This window comes from Trichoderma asperellum, chromosome 5, assembly GCF_020647865.1.
Source record: "Trichoderma asperellum chromosome 5, complete sequence".
NCBI classification, from domain to species: domain Eukaryota; kingdom Fungi; phylum Ascomycota; class Sordariomycetes; order Hypocreales; family Hypocreaceae; genus Trichoderma; species Trichoderma asperellum.
In genome coordinates, this window is record NC_089419.1 from 2880103 (window position 1) to 2906908 (window position 26806).

General features: G+C 47.5%; 11 protein-coding genes across 11 annotated transcripts; 5 read left to right on the plus strand and 6 right to left on the minus strand.

The window, feature by feature from the left end:
- Positions 1-99: 99 nt before the first annotated feature.
- Positions 100-1529, minus strand: TrAFT101_009075 (uncharacterized protein). Its single transcript, XM_024904201.2, has one exon. It carries the CDS (start codon positions 1389-1391, stop codon positions 405-407), a length of 987 nt encoding a protein of 328 aa, XP_024755756.1. The 5' UTR covers positions 1392-1529; the 3' UTR covers positions 100-404.
- Positions 1530-2326: 797 nt separating this feature from the next.
- On the plus strand, positions 2327-7481 carry TrAFT101_009076 (uncharacterized protein; the record flags this gene model as incomplete). Its single annotated transcript, XM_024909006.2, has 7 exons — positions 2327-2461; positions 2550-2685; positions 2750-2939; positions 2996-6851; positions 6917-6990; positions 7047-7261; positions 7333-7481. The coding sequence occupies 7 exons, from the start codon at positions 2327-2329 to the stop codon at positions 7479-7481; spliced, it is 4755 nt and encodes a 1584-aa protein (XP_024755755.1).
- A 407-nt stretch (positions 7482-7888) lies between these two features.
- TrAFT101_009077 (uncharacterized protein) lies at positions 7889-8610 on the plus strand (the record flags this gene model as incomplete). Its single annotated transcript, XM_024901307.1, has 3 exons — positions 7889-8071; positions 8137-8282; positions 8418-8610. The coding sequence occupies 3 exons, from the start codon at positions 7889-7891 to the stop codon at positions 8608-8610; spliced, it is 522 nt and encodes a 173-aa protein (XP_024755754.1).
- TrAFT101_009078 (uncharacterized protein) lies at positions 8477-13980 on the minus strand. Its single transcript, XM_024910334.2, has 14 exons — positions 13519-13980; positions 13331-13457; positions 12522-13276; positions 12274-12408; positions 12151-12217; positions 11968-12099; positions 11041-11912; positions 10837-10990; positions 10448-10780; positions 10303-10385; positions 10102-10236; positions 9822-10054; positions 9301-9770; positions 8477-9235 (listed from the first exon to the last, which is right to left on the minus strand). Exons 1-14 carry the CDS (start codon positions 13660-13662, stop codon positions 8943-8945), a joined length of 3933 nt encoding a protein of 1310 aa, XP_024755753.2. The 5' UTR covers positions 13663-13980; the 3' UTR covers positions 8477-8942.
- Positions 13981-14545: 565 nt separating this feature from the next.
- TrAFT101_009079 (uncharacterized protein) lies at positions 14546-16444 on the plus strand. Its single transcript, XM_024910333.2, has 5 exons — positions 14546-14702; positions 14768-14847; positions 14910-15629; positions 15683-16011; positions 16069-16444. Exons 1-5 carry the CDS (start codon positions 14659-14661, stop codon positions 16117-16119), a joined length of 1224 nt encoding a protein of 407 aa, XP_024755752.1. The 5' UTR covers positions 14546-14658; the 3' UTR covers positions 16120-16444.
- A 112-nt stretch (positions 16445-16556) lies between these two features.
- On the minus strand, positions 16557-17051 carry SES1 (Cytosolic seryl-tRNA synthetase; the record flags this gene model as incomplete). Its single annotated transcript, XM_066128523.1, has 2 exons — positions 16557-16679; positions 16737-17051. The coding sequence occupies 2 exons, from the start codon at positions 17049-17051 to the stop codon at positions 16557-16559; spliced, it is 438 nt and encodes a 145-aa protein (XP_065984643.1).
- Positions 17052-17283: 232 nt separating this feature from the next.
- Positions 17284-17472, minus strand: TrAFT101_009081 (uncharacterized protein; the record flags this gene model as incomplete). The annotated part of the gene is made up of 1 exon (XM_066128524.1): positions 17284-17472. The coding sequence occupies one exon, from the start codon at positions 17470-17472 to the stop codon at positions 17284-17286; it is 189 nt and encodes a 62-aa protein (XP_065984644.1).
- Positions 17473-17531: 59 nt separating this feature from the next.
- Positions 17532-18259, minus strand: TrAFT101_009082 (uncharacterized protein; the record flags this gene model as incomplete). Its single annotated transcript, XM_024901325.2, has 4 exons — positions 17532-17717; positions 17776-17937; positions 17997-18067; positions 18127-18259. The coding sequence occupies 4 exons, from the start codon at positions 18257-18259 to the stop codon at positions 17532-17534; spliced, it is 552 nt and encodes a 183-aa protein (XP_024755751.2).
- Positions 18260-19127: 868 nt separating this feature from the next.
- Positions 19128-21877, plus strand: TrAFT101_009083 (uncharacterized protein). Its single transcript, XM_024904562.2, has 2 exons — positions 19128-21495; positions 21594-21877. The coding sequence occupies exons 1-2, from the start codon at positions 19444-19446 to the stop codon at positions 21801-21803; spliced, it is 2262 nt and encodes a 753-aa protein (XP_024755750.2). The 5' UTR covers positions 19128-19443; the 3' UTR covers positions 21804-21877.
- Positions 21878-22197: 320 nt separating this feature from the next.
- RHB1 (GTP-binding protein) lies at positions 22198-23363 on the plus strand. The gene is made up of 4 exons (XM_066128525.1): positions 22198-22314; positions 22422-22561; positions 22627-22755; positions 22836-23363. The coding sequence occupies exons 1-4, from the start codon at positions 22263-22265 to the stop codon at positions 23073-23075; spliced, it is 561 nt and encodes a 186-aa protein (XP_065984645.1). The 5' UTR covers positions 22198-22262; the 3' UTR covers positions 23076-23363.
- On the minus strand, positions 23304-26351 carry URG1 (Uracil-regulated protein 1). Its single transcript, XM_066128526.1, has 19 exons — positions 25887-26351; positions 25694-25812; positions 25613-25625; positions 25435-25500; positions 25226-25365; positions 25131-25174; positions 25031-25068; positions 24908-24977; positions 24814-24853; positions 24711-24766; positions 24615-24657; positions 24436-24518; positions 24231-24386; positions 24144-24172; positions 23933-24100; positions 23840-23869; positions 23698-23783; positions 23576-23645; positions 23304-23511 (listed from the first exon to the last, which is right to left on the minus strand). Exons 1-19 carry the CDS (start codon positions 26189-26191, stop codon positions 23499-23501), a joined length of 1569 nt encoding a protein of 522 aa, XP_065984646.1. The 5' UTR covers positions 26192-26351; the 3' UTR covers positions 23304-23498.
- Between the last annotated feature and the right edge of the window lie 455 nt (positions 26352-26806).

The following is a 26806-nucleotide window of genomic DNA, read 5'->3' on the forward strand; positions in this document are numbered from 1 at the left end:
AAAACAGGGACCGCAAAATGAATATTCTAATCTTTGTGAGTGCATAGTTACGACTTTGTGTGTTCAAAACCTCCTCAGTCCCTGTTCTTCTGATATCCGCTTTGTCGGTATATGAAAACACACAACCGAATGAATTTAGATGAAAGAATATAGCAATTTTCTCTTTTGAATCACATAACACCCCGCCTTCTCTCCAAGGCTTACTCACTTGGAGCTAGTATCAAATCATCAGACTTATCCTACTAAATATTGAATACTCAATAATCCAACTTATGCTATATGACTGGGGAAAATGTATATTGTTGTTATATTGTGTTTATTAAACACATCACGGGCGTTCTGAAAAAAAAAAAAAAATAAAAAAAAAATAAGAAGACGTGTGCCAATGAACACGCTCAATGGGGTCAGTCACCACTAATTTTTGCATGTCGAAAGTATTTCATGCCTACCCAAGCGACTACAACCCACACCCAAGCCATAACGCACGTCAAGATAATAAGCGCAGGGTAGTATCCCACAATGGGCAGAGTAGGGTCGTCTTCAAGCTCGGGAGGCGCATATGGCGTCTTGCCTACGTCCCATGCCCAGCTCCAAACATCGAAGCAAGAGCCCATTCCCATGACAAAAACGAACCAAGTTACTGTAAGAACAACCCAGCCCCACCATTCAGTCTCGGCGTAGTCCCAGCCTGCACCTGGCTGGGGTAGCGACGAGGCGGAATAGGAGAGTGGAGATTTCGCCTTTTGCAGCGACCTCTGGCGTTCAGCTGTGTCCCGTCCGGCGTAGTAGGACTCAGATCCTGATGATAGAGGAAGTCTGGATCGCAGCGACGGAGAGGCGTGAGGTCTTAGCTGGATTATGTCCTCCTCATCTGTTGTCAAGCTGTACACGTCCGCCGGTCTTTCGCTCCGGCCCAAACCGGAATTAAAACGTGTCGAGGCGCACTCGTTTGTCGGTGATGACATGGGGATGTTGAGGCCAAGAGCATTATGTACAGTGATGTCAGAGCCAGGTTCGAAGCGGGCAGACTTAGATATAGATGCGTCAGGTATTGAATCTGTTTCAATAGCTAGCGGTCGGTTGTCTCTCCTGTCGCGCTGTGCACCTCTTCCCAGAAGGGCCACCTTTCTGAGAGATCCCCTGCGTCGCCGGGTCTTCTGCTGCTGTGCGACGGCTGCCAAGGCACGCACATGGGTGGCCGACGCCTCTGCCTCATCTCTGGGGGTCGGTTCCTTGTCGGCAGACGCTCTCATAAAGTCGGGTTTGATGCCTGGGATCGGATTAGGATTAGACGGCTCTCCATTGCGAGGATGAACTGAGGCCTGAGACTCGGAGGGCGATCCCTCTAGCGCAGCGTTGGGAAATCTGAGTGAATTTACACAGGAGTCCATAGGGGCTGCCCGCCCAGGGATCAGGCGGTGCAATCGCGTGGGTAAGCAAAGGCGCTGTTGCAATCAGATCTGAAAATACTCCGTACAGTGAGGGAAAATGGCCCCAAGCTAAGTTGGTGGCGGGTGGGGGTGTGACCTAGCCCACTACTGTAGAAATAGTATCCCCTTTTTAACAATGGGATCCATGGATGGTATTTTAGTAGGTCCTGGCAGTGAGGGGGAAGCAGATACCCAGGTGTGCCTGGCGGATATATGGAGTCTGGAAGTACCTTAATCAAAAGCCTGAACTTCCCCCTTGCAAATTGCAGTGCACCCTTCTCAATAAGATACCCAGCAGTAAACGCCAGGCAATCTTTGTATCAGCAAAGGAGAAAGAATATCTATAGCCCAGCAGCAAGCAAACATATAGAACTTGGTCTACCTTATGAGAGGCATAAAGTGGCCGACACTAGGTCAGATGGGTAGCTCCTCACCAGTAGATTTCACTACCTAATGCTCTGGCATATGATGAGCTTTTAGCCTGCGCTCTAGCCCATGCCAGCCGCCGCTTGAGCTTCTAGCAGCCAACCGTTGGTGGCATTGCCCATATGGGAAGAGGCACCAATCAACCCCTGACCCTCATGTGGCGGCACTGTGCTGAGGCGGGATGCGCGTGCTGGCCTGGCACTTGTCCCTTACTAGCATCCTGTCGAAAAGTCCAGCCTCTCCAGTCTGGTGTTATCCCCTAATCTTCAAGAGAAGTGGACAACACTCTCACCGCCGCAACTTCTGCGAAGGCACTCATTTTTACCATCTACACCTCTTCATCGTTACATCAGACCTGGCACCGACTTGCCCATGAATGTCTCTCGTTCATCGTCAGGCCGTCTAGTTTTTATCAGCTTCTTTCTGTCTTACTCTTTCCAGCTCTAGCTTCCCGCCTGACCAGCTCCTCCATGGCAGCGACCTACGATGTCGGCACGAGAGCGTGGCAGCCTGACGCCGCCGAGGGCTGGGTGGCCTCCGAGCTCATCAGCAAGACCGCAGAAGGCCCCAAAACAAAACTAGTCTTCCAGCTCGACAATGGCGAGGTATACACGCAGTCTACACGGCGATAGAGCCATACAAACCAAGTTCCCCGCTTAGATGGCCCTAACTGACTGAATGCCGATATTGCAGACTCGGACCATTGACGTTTCAACGGAGGCTTTGGAGAGTGGCGGTTCCGATCCCTCACTACCGCCGCTGATGAATCCGACCATCCTCGAAGCGAGTGATGACCTTACTAACTTGTCGCATCTTAACGAGCCGGCCGGTATGTTGCTCCCCGCATCTTGAAATCTTGCTACCGAACTTTACTTACAGGACTGGGCGAGCAGTGTTGCAGGCCATTCGATTGCGCTACCTACAAAAGGAGATCTATACCTACAGTGGTATCGTCTTGATAGCAACCAACCCGTTTGCTCGGGTTGACTCTCTCTATGTCCCTGGCATGGTGCAAGTCTACGCTGGAAAGCAGCGCGCAACGCAGGCCCCTCATTTGTTTGCGATTGCTGAAGAGGCTTTCATGTACGGTGCCGCCACAACTTGCAAGTTGCGCTCGATGCTGACCGGCTTTATTTTAGGGACATGATCCGTGATGGCAAAAACCAAACCATTGTCGTCTCTGGCGAATCCGGTGCTGGAAAGACAGTGAGCGCCAAGTACATTATGCGTTACTTCGCCACGAGAGAGGCTCCAGATAACCCTGGTGCCCGCACCAAGCGAGGAGCCGAGACTATGAGTGAGACGGAGGAACAGATTCTGGCGACCAATCCCATCATGGAGGCATTCGGCAACGCCAAGACTACCCGTAATGATAACTCATCGCGATTCGGCAAATACCTTGAGATCATGTTTGATGACAAGACAAATATCATTGGCGCCAAAATTCGTACATATCTGCTGGAGCGATCACGTCTCGTATTTCAACCCCTCAAAGAGCGAAACTACCACATATTCTACCAGTTGGTTGCAGGCGCCTCAGATGAAGAACGGGAGGCGCTGCATATCCTCCCCATTGAGCAGTTTGAGTATTTGAACCAGGGCAACTGCCCAACCATTGATGGCGTGGACGACAAAGCTGAGTTTGACGCTACTAAGAAGTCTCTAAGCACCATTGGCGTGTCCGAAGCACAGCAGTCCGATATTTTCAAGCTGCTGGCTGGTTTGCTTCACCTGGGCAACGTCAAGATCACTGCTTCACGGAATGACAGTGTCCTTGCTCCAAATGAGCCATCCCTGGAGTTGGCCTGTGGCATACTGGGAGTTGATGCCACTGAGTTTTCCAAGTGGATTGTGAAGAAGCAGCTCGTAACTCGAGGCGAAAAGATTACATCCAACCTTAGTCAGGCACAGGCTATCGTTGTGCGTGACTCAGTTGCCAAGTTTATTTACTCGAGCTTGTTCGATTGGCTCGTTGAAGTCATCAATCTCAGTCTTGCTACAGAAGAGATCCTGAGCCGCGTCGTTTCGTTTATTGGCGTCTTAGATATTTACGGCTTTGAGCATTTTGCAAAGAATTCCTTTGAGCAGTTTTGTATCAACTACGCCAATGAAAAGCTTCAACAAGAGTTTAACCAGCACGTGTTCAAGCTCGAGCAAGAGGAGTATCTACGAGAGCAGATTGATTGGACTTTCATCGACTTTTCAGACAACCAGCCTTGTATTGACCTGATTGAAGGCAAGATGGGCATTCTCTCTCTTCTGGATGAAGAATCGCGTCTTCCAATGGGATCAGATGACCAATTTGTCACCAAGCTTCACCACAATTTTGCAACTGAGAAAAAGCAGCCCTTCTTCAAGAAGCCAAGATTTGGCAAGTCAGCATTTACCGTGTGCCACTATGCTGTTGATGTAACATACGAGTCTGAGGGATTCATTGAGAAGAACCGAGATACGGTACCTGATGAGCACATGGCAGTCTTGCGCGCTACAAGCAACGCATTCTTGAAACAAGTTTTGGATGCGGCATCAGCCGTTCGAGAAAAAGACTTGGCATCGGCGTCATCGAATGCCGTCAAACCTGCTGCTGGTAGGAAAATTGGCGTAGCCGTAAACCGAAAACCAACTCTGGGAGGAATCTTCCGATCCTCCTTGATAGAGCTGATGAACACCATCAACAACACGGACGTGCACTACATCAGATGCATCAAGCCTAATGAAGCCAAAGAAGCTTGGCAGTTTGAAGGACCCATGGTTCTCAGCCAGCTTCGTGCTTGTGGTGTTCTCGAGACTGTTCGTATTAGCTGTGCTGGATATCCGACCCGTTGGACTTATGAGGAGTTTGCTCTGCGATATTACATGCTTGTTCATTCGAGCCAATTGACCTCTGAAATTCGGCAAATGGCTGATGCTATTTTGTCAAAAGCGCTGGGCACCAGCACCGAGAAGGGAATGGACAAGTATCAGCTTGGCCTAACCAAAATCTTCTTCCGCGCCGGTATGCTTGCTTTCCTGGAAAATCTACGTACTAGCCGTCTCAATGAATGCGCCATTCTCATTCAGAAGAATCTGCGGGCAAAGTATTACCGTCGTCGTTATCTGGAGGCTCGAGAGTCCATCATACAGACCCAGTCGGCTATTCGGGCGTATATTGCGAGAAAACAGGTTCAAGAATTAAGAACTATTCGCGCGGCAACAACTATCCAGCGTGTTTGGCGTGGATACAAACAGCGCAAGGAATTCCTTCGGATTAGGAATGATGTCATTCTATTTGAATCAGTCGCTAAAGGTTACCTTCGCAGGAAGAATATCATGGAGACAAGGGTAGGAAATGCTGCTCTCATTATTCAGAGGGTATGGAGATCTCGTAGACAGCTTCGCACCTGGAGACAGTATCGCAAGAAGGTGGTTTTGATTCAAAGCCTCTGGCGCGGCAGGAGTGCTCGCAAAGAATACAAGCACATGCGAGAAGAAGCTCGCGACTTGAAGCAAATTTCGTATAAGCTGGAAAACAAGGTTGTCGAATTGACCCAGAACCTAGGATCGATGAAGGAGAAGAACAAGAATTTAGTTTCGCAGGTGGAAAGCTACGAGGGCCAGCTCAAATCATGGAAGAATCGCCACAATGCGCTCGAGGCGCGAACCAAGGAGTTACAAACGGAGGCCAACCAAGCCGGTATTGCGGTTGCACGCCTTCAAGCTATGGAGGACGAAATGAAGAAGCTTCAGCAAGCATTCGACGAGTCGACTATGAACATCAAGCGTATGCAGGAAGAAGAACGCGAGCTCAGGGAATCACTTCGCCTAACCAGTTCTGAGCTAGAGACAACCAAAGAGACCAACTTGGAGCGAGAGAGAGATAATATGAGCCTTCGACAGGAACTAGAGGCGCTTCGGGATGCGTTGGAGTTGGCGAAGCGCAACGGATCACTCAATGGTGATATCACTAATGGTGTTAGTACTACGTCAGCCGCAACTAGCGGACTCATCAATCTCGTCTCATCTAAGAAACCGAAGCGCCGAAGCGCTGGCGCGGAGCCTCGCGAGCTGGATCGCTTGAGCGGAACCTACAACCCTAGGCCAGTCTCCATGGCTGTTACAAGCTCTCTCAGCCGTCAAAATCATCTATCAGGATCCACTCTCCTTCCTGGTGTCGATAATATTGAAATGGAACTTGAAAGTCTTCTTGCCGATGAGGACGGCCTCAATGAAGAGGTTACTATGGGTCTCATCCGCAACTTGAAGATACCGTCACCAAACACAAACCCCCCTCCCTCTGATAAAGAGGTTTTGTTCCCTTCATATCTCATAAACCTGGTAACTTCCGAAATGTGGAACAATGGATTCGTCAAGGAATCGGAGCGTTTCCTCGCCAATGTGATGCAATCAATCCAGCAGGAAGTGATGCAGCATGATGGTGATGAGGCCATTAATCCTGGCGCGTTTTGGCTTTCTAACGTCCACGAGATGCTCTCCTTTGTCTTTTTGGCAGAGGACTGGTATCAGACACAAAAGACAGATAACTACGAGTACGACCGCCTGCTGGAGATTGTCAAGCACGATCTTGAAAGTCTCGAGTTCAACATCTACCACACCTGGATGAAAGTTTTGAAAAAGAAGCTGCAAAAGATGATTATCCCAGCCATTATCGAATCCCAATCCTTGCCAGGATTCATTACCAATGAGAGCAACCGATTCCTTGGCAAACTGCTACAGTCTAATTCTGCACCCGCATATAGTATGGATAACCTTCTCAGTCTCCTGAATAGCGTTTTCCGGGCTATGAAGGCCTACTACTTGGAAGATTCCATCATCACACAAACCATCACAGAACTGCTCCACCTTGTTGGTGTAACCGCCTTTAATGATTTGCTCATGCGCCGCAACTTCCTCTCATGGAAACGCGGACTCCAGATCAACTATAACATAACTCGTATCGAGGAATGGTGTAAGAGTCACGACATGCCGGAAGGCACGCTGCAACTCGAGCACTTGATGGTAAGGAAGATAGTGCGAATAACAGCGATGAAAACAGAATGCTAACTCTGAGAACCTCTTATTAGCAAGCAACTAAACTGCTTCAGCTGAAGAAAGCGACGCTGAACGATATTGAAATCATTCAAGATATTTGCTGGATGTAAGTTTCAAATCAATCTACATCATCCATCTCGGCGCTAACAAGCATGAAAATAGGCTTTCACCAAACCAAATCCAAAAACTCTTGAATCAATATCTTGTTGCCGACTACGAGCAACCTATTAACGGAGAAATTATGAAAGCTGTGGCATCTCGAGTTACCGAGAAGAGTGACGTCTTGCTTTTACAGGCAGTTGATATGGAAGATAGCGGCCCATACGAGATTGCAGAGCCTCGTGTCATTACGGCGCTCGAAACATATACACCATCATGTAAGTCAAGAAGTGGTCCTGCGCTATTGCTATGTAGCGAAAAGTGAGCTAATGACTTGTCTCATGCCCAGGGTTACAAACACCTCGCCTGAAGCGACTGGCAGAGATAGTCTCGGCGCAGGCTATTGCACAACAAGAAAAACTAGAGACGGGCGAAGTTGATGGCTTTGACGGCCATCAGCAATTGGCCGAAGTTGAAGAATCTGAGACTGAACAGTGAGCGGAATCTAGAGATTGCATATCGACAAGTGATTCACTATGTTAGATAAAAGGCTTGATACGACAAGAGTGTCTGCTAGGGAATCTGATCTGTGCATTGGGAGAGCGGCTAGCGAATGTTGAAAAAAAAAAAGGGTTTCTGTCAAGTGGTGACAACAAATTATATTTGGGCATTTTTTATGTATAGAGCGGAGCGGATTTAGTTCTCCCTGTTTAGGCAATTACGCGGTGTCCGCTAGTATCAAATGAAAATAATTACGAACGCAGTGAATCGACCATAAAAAAAAAAAAGGCTTTTTTGAGGTGCGCGGGAAAGGGTGGAGTGGCCGTGCTTTAGCATTCGCGCTTTTGAAATAATTTCCTCTCCAGCCGCATCCGTCCTCTATCAAAATTTATACATTCAAGAAAATGCGCTCAGCACCAAATATCATTATTACCGGTACACCCGGGGTGGGCAAGACCACGCACAGCGAGATCCTTGCCGAGAGGACGGGTCTGCGACACGTTTCTGTAAATCAAATTGTCAAAGATAAAGAATGCCATGAAGGCTGGGACGACGAGTATCAAAGCTGGATTGTCGACGAAGACAAGGTAAGACAGGGAGCCACTTGAAAAGCTTCTTCTTCTCTTTCGCCGCTAACCTCGTGGAAATGTAGCTGCTAGATGTCATTGAGGATGACGTGAAGGAAGGGGGCTGTATTATTGACTGGCACGCCTGTGATCTGTTTCCTCGTAGCTGGGTTGATCTTGTGGTGGTGCTGCGAGTTGATTCCACGACATTATATGATCGTCTTGAGGCCAGGTAAAAATTTTCATTTTTCAGCTCACTTTTTTTTTTTTTTTCTTACACCCCTCCCTCCCTAAGCTCATCAGCTGCTTAACAAATATGGTATATGTTAAAAAGAAATCCGAATCAACTGACAAAAACTCATAAAAGAAACTACCCAGAGGTCAAGCTTCAAGAAAACCTAGATTCCGAGATTATGGAGGTGCTACTACAAGAAGCGCGTGAGGCCTTTGACGAGGAAATCGTTGTTGAGCTTACCAGCAACAGTTCCGAAGAAATGGAGTCCAACATAGACCGCATTGAAGCTTGGATTAAGCAGTGGAAGGCAGACCACGCTGATTGAGCTGGATCAGTTTTCTCTACGAATCAACGAAGTATTATTCCTAGTCTTTTTTTATGTCCTATCTTACTCCAAGGCTGCTGCTCCATGGGTATGATATAACCAGACAGAAGCTGGCCTTGAAGGACTCGCTTCTGCACTCATGTCCATGTCCATTTTGGCAATGTCGGTCTTCAAGATGACATCTTGACAGCATCCTCTACCCCGTCGAAGAGATGGAATGGCCATCATCCTCAGAGGCGAAGCTTCGCCGGCTGGGAAGCAGCTTATCTAGTCTATGTATAGCCTTTTTCCATTAAAATACATCAAGGCGCGGGTAATTCGCAGTATAACAGCTAAAGCGTGTCAACTTTCATGGCTTCTTGTATCAGCTTGTACCGCTTCCTTGTCTTTGCTCGTCCCGTACACCATTCATTAGCCGCGCCTAAGAATCTCGCAAGTCGTAGAGACATAAACTTTTCGTATATCCAAGCCAGAGCAAAATATCCAAGCCCTAATAGGACTAGGAACGACTTGTAGTCCCAGCTCATTTGGCTCAATTGCATTAAATCATACAGCCAGAATGGGGGACTCGCAAGCATATATCCAGTCACTGCTAAACTCAAGATGATGGTTGCGATGAATGGCCCTGGGAAAGTTAGACTTGCTGCATAACAACTCGGGGGGAAGAAAACGAAAAACAAAGTAACTCACAGTTTTCCCAGAGAGGATGTCTAAAAGGAGCCCCTGCGTTCAGTATAATCCCTGAGAGTATATATTCGAAGCATGAAACCAAGAACAGTGCTGTATTCTCGGAGCTTTTTATGCTAGATTCGTCATGGCTCAATTCCGGCGGTTGGTACCAAGGTTGCTCCCTGACAGTGACGTATGCTATAGCTTGAATAACTATGCTAACGCCCATCAATCCAAGTAGAGGAACAAGGACTTTGCGCGAAACGAGATCCGCTGTTGGCCGCTTCCTGCAAAGCTTCTCCGCAGGTCCAGCCCAGCCCATAAAGACTGCGATTGGGAGGATGAGGAGAAGATCAATAAATAGGAATTGAAAATCTCCTAAATTCGAACCCTTGGAGTAGAGGAAGCTGACCGAGGTAAACTGTATTGCTGAGTATAGACTCATGTATTTGAAACAGCTGAAGCTTGTTACCAGAGCTGCACGGCCCTCCCTGTCAAGACATTAACAAAAGAGGAGAAAATAAGCCATATTTTGTACAAACCTGATAACCTCTAGGACACAGCGAATGTCGAAAACCTGCGATGTAAATGGCGCGGCTACCGAAGCCTCGGCCTGCGACAGTGAGATGCCCACATCTGCAGCTTTCAAGGCGCCGCAGTCATTTGCACCATCGCCACAAAAGCCACAAGAGTAGTCTATGCTCTGCAGTTTCTCTACTAACTCATGTTTTTCATCTGGCGACATTCTCGCGAAAACTTTGCCTTTCACGAGCACCTTGAGGATTGTTAGACTCGTCCTTCAGCCGGTGTGAGCGAACTTACTTTAGACAAAATGTCGGCTGGGGCATAATCAACTATCCATCGGAATACCTCGCCGCTTACAGCGAGAGAATAGTTCTGCATGTTGGAGATGTCGTAAGGAAGGGAAATGTCACCTTCTGGTGGCGCTGGGAGCGGCTGTTGATGAATTAGATCAAGCACACAGACAAACATATGATCCAATCAAAGTGTGCCTTGGCTTACCACTAGAGTTGTCTTGTCAAGACAGTAAATAATATTGTCAATGCTCTCCCATTGCAGCTCTGCTGTAGGATCCTGAGAGTCACCTGATTGAAGTAAGTTAAAAAAAAATAATGAAAAGGGGAGCCAAAAACTTAAAAGCGCTCACCATGAAGGAATCGAGGTACAAAACAATGCGCATGACGGTCGAGAAGACCGCATTCTCTAGCAACACTGATAGCCGTCAGGATATTGTCGCCTGTTACCATTACAGTGGCAATATTAGAGCCTTTGAGCTCTTTCAAAACACCCGCAGTGCTGGGCTTCAGCTTGTTCTCAAAGATAATGAAGCCGATGAAATCCAAATCCCGCTCAACTTCAGTGCGAGTCATTTTTTGCGCCCTAACCCAGCTCAGTCGGTTGAGATGTCGCGTAGCACAGCCGATAACACGGTAGCCTTTATGGGTGTAATATGAAAGAAGCTCATCATAGTCCTTGGGAACTGGCAAAAGTCTTTAGTCGTTGCTTTTGATGCGAACAATAGAAACAGCTACTCACTGCTGCTTGGGCGACATATATCACGCATTGCTTCTGGTGCACCTTTGACAAATATATCGCCATCCTTCCTCCCAAAGTGTCTCACAATAACACTGGATCTTCGAAGTTGCGAGACAAATTCGAATGACTTGAGAACGCCAAGTTGAATTGATCTCTATACGTCTTGTCAGCTAGCAGTGTGAAAAGCCGCTCTCAAAGACTTACATCAGGGGGGGAGGCAATCGAAGGTGAAAGACTGCCGTATTCTTCTTCTTCACCCTCCACAACATTGTGCTTTCCCTCCTCAAAGGACCACTCCGTAAATTCGAACATTTTGAGATCTAGGGGATCGCCGACAAGCTCGCCATCAACCGAGCGAAGTGAATGACAAGTTGCCATAGTGTAGAGAGCAGCTTGTAAGATGCTCTGAAAAGAAGCGCTTGTCTCCCTTTGCTCAAATAATCGGGGCTCCGAAATTACATCGCTAAATTTATGATTGTCGGTTGAAACAACACGAACTCCAAGGACATCCAGGCCATCTTCTGTGAGTGTACCCGTTTTGTCAAAGCACATGATATCAAGTTTTCCGCCGACATTTACTCTTTGCGGGCTAATGCAGAATATCTTGGCTTTTTTCAAGCGAGCGAGTGCAAAATTTGTGCCGATTGTCAGAGTTGCAGGGAGAGCCGGTGGTACGACAATAGTTATGAGATCGAGAGCACGAACAATGATCAGGTGCCACTCCAACTGCAGTCGAATGAAATTGATAAACGAGGCAACAAATCCAAGCAGAGCAACAACAGCCATGACACTGATATACCTGAATGAGTCGCGGTAAAACTTGAACCCCGATGGTTTGGGAAAGAGCATGGACCGCACAAGAGAACCTTTGGTAGTATTAAATCCGATTCGAACAACGAGTGCCAGGGCGACGGCATCGCCACCTAAATCTTCTTGGGGGCGTCTCGCCCGAATTATCTTAGTTCCACAGAACAGAAAATGGCGAGCGATTTCAGGAGAAACTGTAGATGCAGTAAGGTCCAATTTTGCCAGCGTTGTATCGGTTGCTGGAATTTTAGAAACCGGGACAGATTCCCCTGTGCCGTACATTAATGAGGGTACAAGGAGAAGAAATCGTTATTATAAACATACCTGTAAGCATACTCTCGTTTACAATGCAATCTCCTGTAAGTAATAAACTGTCACTAGGAAGCTGGGTCAGGTTAGGATCGCTTAGCTCATAAACGTCGCCAGGAATAAGGTCCCCGGATGACATATAGGTCCCTTACAAGTGTCAGTACTGGATCGTCTCTTGATGATACCCATAATACTTACAGAATCCATTCCGCAATACTCGAACGTCACATTCGAAGCGGGAGATTTCGCGTAGCCGTTTCATCGTCTTCAAAAGGTTAGATGCGAATTTAAACATCGGCGAATCAAAGAAGTAAAACGTACTGCTCGAGTTTCAACGAGGGTCGTCGTTATGCTCCCAAATGACATGAGAAAAATGCAGATGGCATAATAATAATAAGAATCAAGAGACCACAGAATAATACTGGCAATTTGAAATATATAAAACGGATGCAGCACCTAAGCAGATTGTGAGTCAATGAAGTTGATGATAATCATAAAACAAGGCAAAGAAGCTTAATGTAGTCTTAAATTTGCGAGTGGAATGTGATAGAAAAGAATTTGGCAATTACCTCATCAACGAGCAGTTGGCCCACGGATTTTTGTTGTATATCAATCAGATTACTTCCAAATATGATTTCGCGAGTCGATTTCTCGTCGCTATCCAGGCCAGTTCGTACAACTTGCATGTCAGTCCAGCTAGGATCTTTCCAGCCACTCAGCAAAACGAATTTATCTTTGAGAGAATGGTAGCAAAATCGGACATAACGGTAGTTGAGAGATCGGAGACTATCGATGACAGGGTCATTCTCATCGTCCAGACCATAAGATGGCGACTTTTCTGGAAGCCCAAAGACCGAAGAAAGCGGCTGACCGTAGGCCTGGACTTGCACTTGGGAGATTTCCATCTCTCCCCATTGATTCTCTATAACAACCCAGCTACAGTCTCTCAAAGGGCAGGCCTGCCCAAGAAGAGAGATGTACAGTCTGGGAAGCCACCTGAGCAGGAGATAGACAAGCCCTCCGGTTAAGATACACAAGACGATATAGGCTATATAGCCGGTAGTTCTCGTGCGGAAACCGGCGATTGCAATCGTCAAATCTTCATTCTCGACGTAAACCTTCTGGCTTGTACGGTTAAATGGGTGTGAGCTGGTAGTCGTGACGTTGCTATCCCTGCGAAGAAGATGGGCATGGACGGAAGTACGCGATTGGCTCGACGAGCATCGATGAAGCATGTAATCGTGATTATAAGCTAGGAAATCATCATCTGCCGAGTGATCGTCGTCTTCGTCGTCTAATGCCGATACAGCGAACTCAGTGATATCTTCAAACTAGACTTAGCGGAGTGTATGCTATAATTGAAGCCACGAGCTCGTACCTGCTTCATTGTTGGCCTCATCACCTTCGTAATAAATAAAGCTAGTTGTAGAATCGGCTCGAGATCGTCGATGGGAAAACGCTGAAACGCTGCTCGGAAGACTTTCCGCCATAGGGCCAGAGTAAGGCTATAGATCAACCGTTAGTTATTTTTAAATGCTGCACAGATACTTTCGGCCTTCTACTCGCCTCATCGTGGGCCATCTCGACATCGTCGAAAATGCCGGAGCTACTTTGACTGCCATTAGGGCGCAAATACGGAGGACGAGGACGAGCAGGAACAGCTGCCGAATAGTCGGCCGACGCTGCCGACGCAACATCACGGTGATCCATAGCGGTTGGTTATCCGAAGCTACGGTTCATGACGAAGATTTAAGCGAATCCTCTGGGGAATTGAGTATGATGGCGGGCTAGGTGACTTTATCTAGCAGTCATGCTGCAGAGGCGTACAGAATACCCAATTTGGCGAATTATCGGCGGCAAAAAGGTCGAGTATCACCTATAGAAGGTAGCGCTCTTTCGCGCCGGGTGTATGGAGTGGGATTTATGCTAATACGAAGAGGGAGGATGTTCCGAGTTCACTCGAAGCATCGCGAGGTGACGGAAAAACGCGAGCCGCGATAAGAACTTGAGAGTGTAGAGCGTCAGTGCTGCTTTGGTGGATAGCCAAATAGCTTAACAGTTGCGACTAAACTTTAGAGGTTAGATACCGTCCTTCTAGAAACAGGCATAGCGTTTACTAATCGTTGGACGGCACTGCGTCTGGCTTAGTGACAGATGAATACAAGTACCTAGCACTAAATGGGAGCAAAATAAGCAATGTAATGAAGAAAATGCCAAATGGCTTGAAAAACTGGTAAAAGTACTAATTCAAATGCTCAATAAATCTTTTTTTTTTTTTTTTTTTTTTTTTTTTTTAAACATTTGTATAGCCTGCATGAGAAAATTCTTGTTTTCTTTTTAAAAGTATTTCAATATTTTCCTACTTGAGCTGCTTCGGAACGATAGTGCACTTGCACAGAGTAGTGGCGGTACCATTAGCAACTTTTTCTTCTTATCTTATCTATTATCAATTAATGTGAGCGCTCCCTACAGCACTGTCTACTGCCTAAAGGTACCTGTACTCAGTACTAAATTGTTGAGGGTTTCGCGCCCGTTGACGCGCCTCAGGCCTGCTCCGCTAGCCAAATTTTCTCGAACCTGAGGCCCCACCACCGCTCTTAGCCACCGCCAACGCCTCCTCTCCAAAACTTTCCGTTTTCACATTCTCCCAATCCCCAACGGCCTCAGTTTCTATTTGCATGTTTTTTTGCTCGCCCGACAAGCATCATGGCCGAGCCTATTCGAAACAAGCGCTCTGAGTATACTGCGCCGTGAGTGATGAGATGTCTTCACATTCTCTTTTGCATTTCAGCGATACTAACTACCCCGCCTTCAGTACACCGCAGAATACGCCAGCTGCTACCGCGCCCATAACCTCCCGCGCCCAGCAGCCCGGAGTGGCCAGCATCAAAGAAGGCAAGTCCAATCCAGATGCCGGAATCAAATACAGCGTATCTAACCTTGTCACTATCATATAGATGATATGGAACGAGCAGCTGCCGCCTCTCTCCTGGCGCAAAACCCCAAACTCGTGCAGATGATTCAAGGGCGACTTGGCTCTCTCATTGGACAGTCTTCTGGTTACATAGAATCCCTTCCCGCCCCTGTCCGTCGTCGGGTTTCAGGGCTGCGAGCCATTCAGAAAGATCATGCCAAATTGGAGTCTGAATTCCAAGAGGAAGTTCTTCAGCTTGAGAAGAAATACTTTGCCAAGTTTACTCCTCTGTACGAGAAGCGATCTGCCATCATCAACGGCAATGTGGAGCCCACGGAGGAGGAAGTCAAGAGGGGAGATGAGGACAACGAGGATGAAGCAGATGCAGCGGAGCCCGCTGAGGAGGCCGCACAGCCCGATGACTTGGCTGAGGCCGTGAAGGGAATTCCTGAGTTCTGGCTGTCTGCCATGAAGAACCAAGTTACCCTTGCGGAGATGATTACCGACCGGGACGAAGCTGCTTTGAAGCATCTTACCGATATCCGCATGGAGTACCTTGACAAGCCGGGCTTCCGCCTCATTTTCGAGTTCGCCGAGAATGAGTTCTTCTCAGACAAGACTCTCACCAAGACGTACTTTTACCAGAACGAGAGTGGCTACGGCGGCGACTTCATTTATGACCATGCTGAAGGCCACAAGATCGATTGGTACCCCGGTAAGGACCTCACGGTCCGTGTCGAGGCCAAGAAGCAGAGGAATAAGAGTGAGTTGCCTTTTTTGAGCTTTTTTTCCTGAATGCAAACTAACCTGATATAGACACCAAGCAGACCCGTATCGTTAAGAAGTCGGTGCCGACGGAGTCCTTCTTCAACTTCTTCTCCCCTCCCAAGCCTCCTACCGACGATGCTGATCCAGAAGACGATGTTACATCAGACATCGAGGAGCGTCTGGAGCTAGACTACCAGCTTGGTGAGGATATCAAAGAAAAATTGATCCCACGTGCGGTTGATTGGTTCACTGGTGAGGCACTTGCATACGAAGAATATGATGAGGATGATTTGGAAGCCGGTGACTACGACGACGAAGATGATGATGAGGACGACATGAGCGAGGATCACGATGATGACGAGGAGTCTGATGAGGATGTAAGTTCAGTTTATTCCATTGAGCGTCTGTGGCGAGACTAACGAATAATGATAAAGGACGAGTCTGGAAAGCCCAAGCAAGAGGCAGCCGAGTGCAAGCAGAGCTAAGTAGCAGAATCTGCCCAAATTTAGAAGTTGGAAGCTTTCTACACATTAGAGGAAACTCGCGGGATGGAGGATGCAAAGTGGATAAGGATGAGAGGAATGGCGTATCTGAATTAATGACATCGCTATATGTTTTGTTTCATTGGTGATCGTCCCCAAAAGAATGTTTTTTTTTTCTTGTCTTTCACGTACTCAGAGATTTTATCTCAATAATAGTAACCAGGTACTAGGGGCAATATGTATTTTTGCTAATAGTTTAATGCGGAATGATTTGTGCTTTTATAAAAATCAGTCCCTTTTGGAGGACACAAACAAAAAGAGATTCCATGTTTAGTGAGATGCAGTTTGGGGCTCTATGTGGCTAGCTGATGTGATATCTTGATTCTTTTGTGTAGCTCCCACCCTTTATATCTAAACTCGCACCCGTAATATTACTTTGCCTATTTTTTTCGCTGAGGAAGTGCCTTCTGTGACGAGGTCTCTTTCGGCAGCTCTTTTGAGAAGGGGATGAACTCTGGAGCTCCAGGCAGATACTTTCGGAGGACCTCCGGCACACGTAAACCCTATAGCAGGTTAGGATTGCTATCGACTGGCAAACGGTCATGTCATCAAAGACTTACATCTTCTGTTTGGTAGTTTTCAAGAATGCAGCACAGAGTTCGCGTCGTTGCGCACAATGTGGAATTGAGGCAGTGGACATACTTCTTCTTGATATCTGTCTGCGTCTTTGTGCCACAGCGAATTTCAAGAGCACGAGACTGGTAGTCGGTGCAGTTGGAGCATGATACGAGTTCCTTGTATTCTCCCTGGAAGGGGAACCAGGCCTCCAGATCCAGTTTCTTGGAAGCAGCATCGTTGAGGGCACCAGAAACGATGGCGACCACTTGGTATGGCAGTTCCAGAGATTTGTAGAATTCTTCTGACACAGCAATCATGTCCTCAAATGCCTCCCAAGATTTCTCTGGGTCAGTAAGCAGAAATTGTTCAATCTATAATAAATTAGCTACGTCACAGGTGGATGGAACAGGTGGGTTTACCTTTTCAAACTGGTGAACACGGTAGATACCCCAAGCATCTCGGCCATGAGATCCGGCTTCTCGTCGGTAGCACGTGCTATAACCAGCATACCTGTGATTGATGATTAGCAAACCACCACATGCTTAATGTCTACGGCATGTCGTACTTGATAGGGAGCTCTTTGGGCTGCAGCCACTCGTCGGCGTGGAATGCGGAAATAGGTTGCTCGGACGTAGCAATGAGATACTTGTCATTCTTTGAATCTCCATCCACAACCTTGTACAGCTGCTCATCAAAGTCATCCAGCTGTGCTGTTTTGGCCATGTAATCCCTGAGCATGAACTGAGGGGCTTGGAGAGGGCAGTATCCCCGCTGAGTGAGGAACTCAAGACCGTAGTTTACCAGGGCCTGGTTGAGAAACACGCCCCATTGGCGCAAGAAATATCCACGGTGACCAACGACCTTGACACCTCGATCAGCATCATATCCATCGAGTCGGAGAAGGACCTCGTGATGCGACAGGACCGGTCGCTTCTCGACGGTAACGCCCTCGGGGCCCAGGTTCGCTGAACTGCATTGTCATCCTGGATATCAAGGGTTAGAGTAGTGTCAGTCAAAAGAGGATGTTTGGAGAAGCCGCACCTCGTTCTTGCTCACAGGCACAGAGTTGTGAACAAGGTTACCAATGGACTTGACCTTGGCCTTCAGAAGCACATCCTTCTCAGCCGCTGACTCGCTAAGGGCCTTTTCTTCTTTCTGCAGCGCGATCTTTTCCTGAAGAAGGTCATCCGCATTCTCCTTGGCCTTTTGCAGCTACGGTTAGCAAAAGCACCGCCAGACCTAGGCACATAGATATAGTCTACCTTCTTCTTGGTCGCGATCTGCTTCTGGACGTCGTTTATTTTGCCCTTGATCTGACTGGCGCTGTATTGGGCTGTAACGAACGCGATTAGCAAAGATGAACCGGCTGTGGAAGTTGGAACCAATAAGTACTTCGGCGATGGTCCTCAAACAGCGCAATCACCTCGTCGACAATCTCGACATTGGCAAAACGGCGGCGTTGCGATTCGCGAATGAGTTCGGGATTGCCCCCGCGCTCGGTGATGAAGTCGTTTACGTCGAGCATGGTGAAGGCCTTTGCAACAGTTGTATTTGCAGGCTAATATTGTCTGAACTTCACAGCTGACTCGGAAGGTGCAAATTCTAGGACCTGAAAAATAGAGACGAAGTTGAAGGCTAAAGTGAGGTTCTCTTATCTGTCGAGTCACAAAACAAAAATGGAGGGGTGCGCAAGGTGGGGTCTGATTCTTTTGCAAGACCCTGGCCTTAGTGCTGGGCGGCAATGGCGTACATGTATTAGACGTGGACAAAATAAGCCAAACAGCATATTGATTTTGATGTGATTTACTAGCCAGCGCCCCAGGCTCGCCGGCAAGTACATAAAAATTTTGACGGGGACTATTTTAAGATACCCGTATAGATAAATGGATAAATCCCAAGTTCCTCTAAAAGTAGGCCGCTTTCCTATATAGTACATATGAATTTGATGTTATAGCCATTTATAGGTCGTTCATCTGCAGGTTTGATGTTGGTTTGTCATTATCTGGCCAAGCATTTTGTGGTGCTGAAAAGTCGATCTAAAGCATATCCCCTGTTGATATACAAAAGAATTTGAGTGTTAATACTTACGAGTGTCTAGCCCATAGGCCCCCGCCCCCCGTCAGATAATTTTATCTACAATAGTTACCCATAGTAGTAAATGCAGCAGATTAGGTCTTCTCTTTCCAAAGGCCCAAGCCATCGCCTTCGCTACCGTCGTAGTAGTGATTTGTTGGCGCCTCGAGTCCTTCCTGATGAGATTTAGGGTATGCGCCCGTCGAGTCACCTCGCATTCACTCTTGGGATCGGGCGACTGTGTTTTTAACCGGCTTGACGACGTCGGCTCCAAGTATTGCTCAACATGTAGGTAACAGAACAACACATGCATATGCGACTCTCTACTTCTTCAATAATCGTAATTTCTCGATCCTGGGCCACTTCTGGTATACAACACTCTCTAGTCGCTGTTTGCGGATCTGCGCCCCATGCGCGCTCTGCGGCGTCTAGTAGCTGCCCCTCGTTGGCAAGGGTGTTCCAGAACTGTCATGTATCTCACCTGATTGGACGTCGCTTTTAAGCACCTGCATCAGCACTGCCGTCTCGCATCGCGATTCCCTCAATCAGCTCACTGCTGTCGCAACATGGGAGAAGTGCTAATTCTCCACCCGATTCCTTGTACAACTCTTGAGGACGTCGAATCAATCATCTAGCATGGAGAATCAACGAAATCCAGCCGAGGCGCAGCGGAGAAAGGTCACTACATACGGGAAACTAGCTTCTCGCAAACGTCACACCGGCGCAGGTCCAACCTCGTCGCTTCTCCAGGTTTCGTCGACAGAAACAAGCTCTTCAGCAACTTCAGCGACTCATCGACCTAAACAGCCCCAGCCATCTCCCTTGCAGACTGACGATTCTTCGCGACCGCAGAAAACGCTTAGCAGTGCCAGGCATATAGCCCTCGATGCTGCTCGTAAACAACAGGCGAGCGAGACAGACACAACACGCAAACGAAGCCACAAGTCTGCGTTTGGTACGGGAAACCCTGTAGCGGCGATAGACGTCGTGGCCGCACGCCGGCTTTCCAGGCCATCTTCAGCCCAGGAGCAGATACGACACTCCGACGGAGCAGATGTCAAAGATACAAAACCGAATGCTGTTAAGAATGGATCGGTATATTCCAAGTCCACAACCTCACTACCGGCGACACCAAAAAGATCGAGTGCTGTTGAACTGGCTGCTATTGGGCTTGAGAAAGATATAGAAGCAAAGATATTATATGGAAACAAGTCGCCAGAAACGCCGCCGACGCGTCGACGCCGTTTGATCGATGCGCTTGTAGCAGAAAAAACTAGTGATCCCAGCGCTAGCCCAAGCCAGAGTGTCCCTGTATTTGAGCATATCAATAGGACCGAGCATAAAGCTCCGGATGGGCGTCCCAGCATTCGCAAGGACGCGCCGCTGCGCAGGACCGCCTCCGACACCACTACACTGGAAAAGAGGAAGATCAAGTTCACTTACAGCCAATCCCGAAGCATTCTTCAAGATTCACAGGAGTCGAATGCAACTGAGCCCACTGACTTTCCTTCTATCGATGATATCGACGAACCTTTGAAGCCTCCGTCTCCGACTATTGAAGAAGACGATGATGATGATGATGAATTGAAGACCAAGGTTGCTATTAGGAGCGTTCATGAGCTGCGACGAGCCGGCGCCAATAACCGATCGTCAGATGAAGTCGATGATCTGCTTTCTAGAATCGGAGCACCAGGATCTTTGGCGTCAACCATGCGGAGAAATGCCCTGTGCGAGCTAGCTGATAAGCTGCAAAACAAAGAGTTTATGAATCAATTTCGTGACCATGCATCGCGAGACAACATAGCCAAGGGAATTAGTAAGGAGAAAGATACAATCAGCGGGTTTCTCCTCGCTGCTGCCTTTGTTATCTTCCTATCATCAGGTCCTGCGCCGCATATGCTTCACCAATTAACAGAAAACAAGGTTGGCGCATGGTTGAGTAATCTTCTCAATATACAGGAGGATATAAACGCTATAGCAACTCAGAAATCTTCTAATATGCCGAAAACAACCAGAAACTCACTAGCCAGCGTGAAGAAGACACTGCTGGAAATGCCACTATGGCATGGCTACCAATTGCTGCATCTCTCTCCTCAAACCATTGCCTTGCAACTGCTCTCTATGCTTGTGGGTCTATTAGACCCCCAAGAGGTCCAAGCTATATTGGATGATACTGCTACCAGCATCTCGGAATTGAGATCCCATTTTGCGTCTCTCGACTCTCGCAACGATGTCAATTATGCGCTCACCATCCGCATTCTCGAGGCGCAATCCAGCTCCTTAACCTCCACAAATGACACTTTTGCCCAAGTCCAGCAAGAAATGTCCGAGATCGCTACGTTCCTCCGAAGCATGCTGCAAGACTGGCCAAAAACCCACAACGACATAGATGCTACCTTGTTAAAGCTTGCCATCAACACAACTAATAATGAGACAAGGGCAGCCGCAATTCAAACCCCCCAGCTGCTATCAAGCCTAACCCGCTGTATAATCTCCGGATTTTCGGCTGTTGAGAGTGCTATTCAAAAGTCAACCTTCGAAAGTAACATTTATGACGAGCTCCTCCTCATACTTGGGATCATGATCAATGTTCTGGAGCACTCCTCGGACGCGCGTATATCTATCGATGCGGATGAAATCAATCAGCTAATTTCGACTTGGTCCGAGCTCGAACGTGTAATGGAAAAGGTATGTTTATTTTTCTTTATACAAAAAAACTCCTCCCCCCCCTCCCCTTTTCTTAAAACATAAAGTTCTTTCTACACTCACTAACTCATAAATTATAGGACGATTCAGTCGAGACCTCAAAACTCGGCATAGCATACAGCTACCTCGCTATAATACTGGGATATTCATACTTAGGTCACCCGGAGCTACCGGTCACAAACGGCTTGCTCCCAGCTATACAACACTTCATAACGATATATAAGACAGTCAACCACAAAACAGTAGAGCTGGAAAGCCTTGTACATAGCCTCTCTGGAAGATCCTGTTAGGGACATTTTCTGTAACGCCGTGTATATATACCTCTGTCATAAATTGCAGAAATTGAATACTCATTTCCATACCATGATGTTGAAGTGTGTAATCTACACTATCAAAGTACAGTAAAACCTAGTATAAGTTAAGTAACTATGCACGTAGATCCGACATATGTTTCTATTTTTAACTATACTGTTCAATAATTAATGTTTCTAGCACTTTATTAACGTTTAATTTAAATGTACGGATTCGAACTCTGCATGTATGTATAAATAGTCGCGACACTCTGCGTTAGGCTAGTTCGCTTTATTGGTACTAGCACTTGCATTAGCCTGCTTTTTTTCCCATGTGATAGCGCCCCAACGTCCCACCTCTGCCCCGGCATTTCATCCCTCCATCAAGGTAAGTCCTGATAACATCACTACTTTTATCATCGCTTCATCCATCCACCCAAGAGCCCCTATAGAATTTCAATGCCTTCCCTGAAGCAAAGAAAGGTTGCCATCGTGGGCAGTCGATCGGTTGGTAAGTCAGAGAGGAAAAAGACAAAACGAAGCCCATGATATGGCTCCAAGCCTATCTATAGCCGCTTCGCCACCCTTGCAGCACAATACCTGACTTCCTGATGCTAGGCAAATCATCGCTCGCTGTGCAGTTCGTTGACGGTCACTTCGTGGAGAGCTATTACCCGACGATAGAAAACACTTTCAGCAAGACTATACAGTGGAAGGGCCAGGATTTCTCGACGGAAATCGTCGACACCGCTGGACAGGTAGGCACCGCGGTCGCGCCATTCGATCGTCGCAACCCAGCGCTTACAGGCTGTACGTGACACAGGATGAATACAGCATCTTAAACTCGAAGCATTTCATCGGCATCCATGGATACATGCTAGTTTATTCAGTATCGTCCCTGCCATCGTTTGAGATGGTTCAGATCGTCAGAGAAAAGATCCTTAATCATCTAGTGGGTGCCCATCTTCCCCTCAGAGACCGTCCATGACAGAACGACCACCGCTGACACACGTGCCTTGAAATCGCGCACAGGGTACCGAATCCGTTCCCATCGTCATCGTAGGTAACAAGAGCGATCTTCGACCAGAGCAGCGCCAAGTCAGCCCCGAAGAGGGCAAGAAGCTGTCCGAGAAATTCCAGTGCGGCTGGACAGAAGCGAGCGCGAGATACAATCAGAATGTTGGCAGGGCATTTGAGCTTCTGATTGGCGAGATTGAGAAATCTCAGAGCCCTGGAGAACCCCCAGCAAAGAGCAATTGTCTCTTGATGTAACTCATACCGAGCTAAAGAGATGCCCGCCAGCAAGACGATATATCTTAGAGCAGAGAACCCTTTTCTCACAGACGCTAAATAACGTCCTTGCTATAATATCAGTCAGGGAATAGGATAATAACGCCGCTATTAGTAGAATTTTAATCATGTTGCTACTTTGTATACAAAATGGCACTGGATAGGTACAGATAGGACTAAGAGTCGCACAGACAGATAAACACTATAACAATACTATGTGATCTTTTCTCATTAGGAGACCGCTAATCAGCATAGTCGTAAATATTTCTGAATACAGTGCAGGCTACAAATCAAAACCACAGGTGGTTGTCATAGGACGTATAAGATACTGATTTCTAAGCCCAACTGTGCAAGATTGCAAAATGAATCAACGCATCTCATTCCACAATTTGTGGCAGCCATTTCTTAGTGATCGATACTGAGATAAAATGCGTTAGTATCTCTTATTCCTCGAGCCGGTAGGGCGGGGCCTTGAAACTCACTCTTCCCAAAGTCTGCCTTGTACAGATTGCAATTCTTCAGCCGTCAACCGTTTACCAGCCGTGAAATAGCCTTGGAATGTTAGCGGCTAGTGTCCACAAGAGTGTTGGTTTGGATGACTTACCAGCAGTAATTTTGGCATCGATTTCAACTCTTGAGTCGGCGGGGATGAGCTCATCTGGAAGTTCCACTCTCTCGTGGATGGGGATTCTGCAATAATCAGGCAACATGCCACGATAAACATTCAAGTATAGAGCTTGACTTACCCTTGACCAACTATGGCATCGTGTTTCATACTGGTGCCCAGGTTAGCACATATATATATATCACAGGCTAGAGACATGTAAGCAATTACTTACTTGCTCATGCTCAACATGCGATCGATCTTCTTAATGCCTAGCCAGTGAAGGATATCTGGCATCAGAGCCTGGAAGCGCATGTCTTTCACACCAGCAATATTCTCAGTCCTCATGAAATAGTCGGATGCTCGATCCTCGCCACGCTTGCGTGCGTTGTATACCACTATTCTTTTTGTCAGTATTATGCTTTAAGTAATATATTAAATGTAACCCTAATCTAGGATAGGCAGCCATACAGTACTATGATAAGTGTTAGCAAGCTTGCTTGTTACTGGATGATGGGGTGTGAGTAGCATACCTTTGTCACTTCTCCAAGAGCGCGACCTTCTTTTCTGAAGTATATAACTACACCACTGCCACCATTCTGAGCCTCTTTGACAGCTTCCTCGATGCCAAAGATTAGGTAAGGCCGGCATGTACAAATATCGGAGCCAAAAACGTCGCTTCCGTTGCACTACGCCCAGTCAGCGTCTTGTCACCGCCACTTGCTAGCGAAGGCCTACCTCATCGTGAATTCTCAGTGACAACCGAACATTTTCATCCGACATTTTCTCAGGGTCACCGAAGCAATATACAGTCAACCCGCCTGCGCAAAACCGTTAGCTTTATTCTTGCTGTTTCCCCTTTCCCTTTTCCTTTTTTGAATTGTGGCAGTCAGTAATTCAATGGTTCATCCACATACCGATTGGTGGGAGGAAGACTTTGATGTCTCCACGGGTTATCAACTGTAGCTGATAAATATGCGTCATCTCTGCCATGAGAGTGAGTATGCACTTACCTCTGGATAGCTTCCTCCCGTGTGTTCAAATAGAGAGCGGCGCAAAGTAGCCTCATCTATGACTGGTTAACTCGCATACTCCCAAATGTCTCAAATCACTCACCAATTCCAAATCTCTCTGCTACACCGGGAAGGTACCAAACCTAGAGCCAATAACATGAGTATCACGTTTTAACTTCTCGAGAATCCATTCATACCGGCTCGACAGCAAATTTGGTCACTGCCAACTCTCCACGCTCGTTCAAGCACACTTTCCCATCGGGAACCCTATAAATTGCGTTAGCTGAGAAACTCGCGCTTAGATCGATTGCACGACGTACAGTCGACCACTCTTCACACTCTCTTCAAGTTCGGGAAGCTATTTATTTCATGGTTAGCGTAAGGAAGTAGAGCATAGTGAGGACATGGAGCAAGTCTTACCTTCATATGAGCCTTCGTAATAGCAATTGTTGGTCGCATATCGACTAAACACCAATGAGCAATTGAGAGACACTACAATGTAGGCTGTCCATTACCGTTTTGCTTTTCAATAATATCCTTGAAGGTCCATGGAACCAAGTGACCCCAAGGATCCATGGCAACGATCTTCTTTTTATCGCCCCATTGAGGGAATGGTCCAATGTTGGCAGCAGGCTCAGCATTTGTGAAATCGGGTCTGGGGCATCCGAAGTCAGCATATGATGGTACGAAGAAAACGAACGGTAGTGCCTTCTATGAGACGAACCTGTGATCGACGTTGAGTTCCTTGCTAGCAACAGCCAGTGCGTAGTAAATCGAATACGAGCCACCGCTAAAGATTGGTCAACACATGATGTCCCAGTTTCTATGCATTTGTTCTCTTATCACTTACTGAGCTATATGAAAGTCAGCTCCATATACTTTAGACACGAGAAAAGTATTACTCACCTCCAATAGCTAAACGTATTTTACGATAAGTCAGATCAAGGCCTATCATATACGTGACAACACGGGGAACAACAAACCATTTCTGCGACGAATGGTAGACGCAGCTCTCGAAACAACTACTGGGCCGCGCTGTAATGGATCAGAGTTTCCCCAGTCCAGAGGGATAGGGTCAATGCCAAGCTGCTTGGGATACGTCCTGTGGTTTATCACATTGAATAAGACATTGATTCTCACACGGCGATTAACGTATCAAGGAAAGGCAGCACACACGTGAGCACGATTCGCGAAGTAAAGCCTGACCGGCTGGCTGGAGACAAGGCCGAACTAGGCTGTGCCGCTCCATTCTCAAATGATGAATGGATTGGCGTCAGATCTTCAGCAGCCTCAGCATCCTTTTGCTTAGCATCCTTGTTATCCCCGGGTAGCAGGGAGGCCCCCGATAGCGCCTCCGTTGAGATTGCAGAGGAGCCAATTTTACCGTTGAGGGACTCAAGCGAGCTTAGCAGCTGTTGCTGGGTTTGCTGGATGTCCCGGAGGGTGTCCAGGACACCATCTTGCTGTGCATCTGCAGCCATGAGGGGCTTGGGATCTGCCAAATCGGGATAGTAAGCCTGAAGAGGAGGGGTGTTTTGATACGACGATTTTCTGAAAGAGGATTGAACGCGGGTTAGGTTGTAGACGGAAGAAGAGCAATGATTTACGCAAAGCCGGCGAGGAAACACGGAGAAGCTTCAACACAGGTTTGGGACAACGTCTGACGAGAGAAGAGAGCAGTCAGGTTGGGCAGGGAGACATTCTATAGTAGAGCTAGCAGCAGCACCTAATCGTACGTAATCAGGCGAAACAGGCAGTCAGTTGACGGTCCGCTGTGATAGTGCCTAAGGTCGCGATAAGTGCGTCACACGTAATGGCTGCGACCTTATCCGACGAGCGCGCTGCCGGTGCCTCCACGGCGGTGGTGACGGAACATTAGATCGGACATCCAAGATAGCGGAATGCGGGGTCACTCCTGGCAGCCCAGCACTGGTTGTCGGCAGGCGCCGAAGCGCGGACCCCAGCCCCGTTTGGACAGCGGTCGCCCCGATAGAGCACTGCCCCGGCAAGCCTAGTGTGCGGATATAGCGATAGGCAGTTGGCGCTAAGGCAGCGCTTGCAGAGTGTCTAGGTACCTTGCTAGGTACGTACCGTAC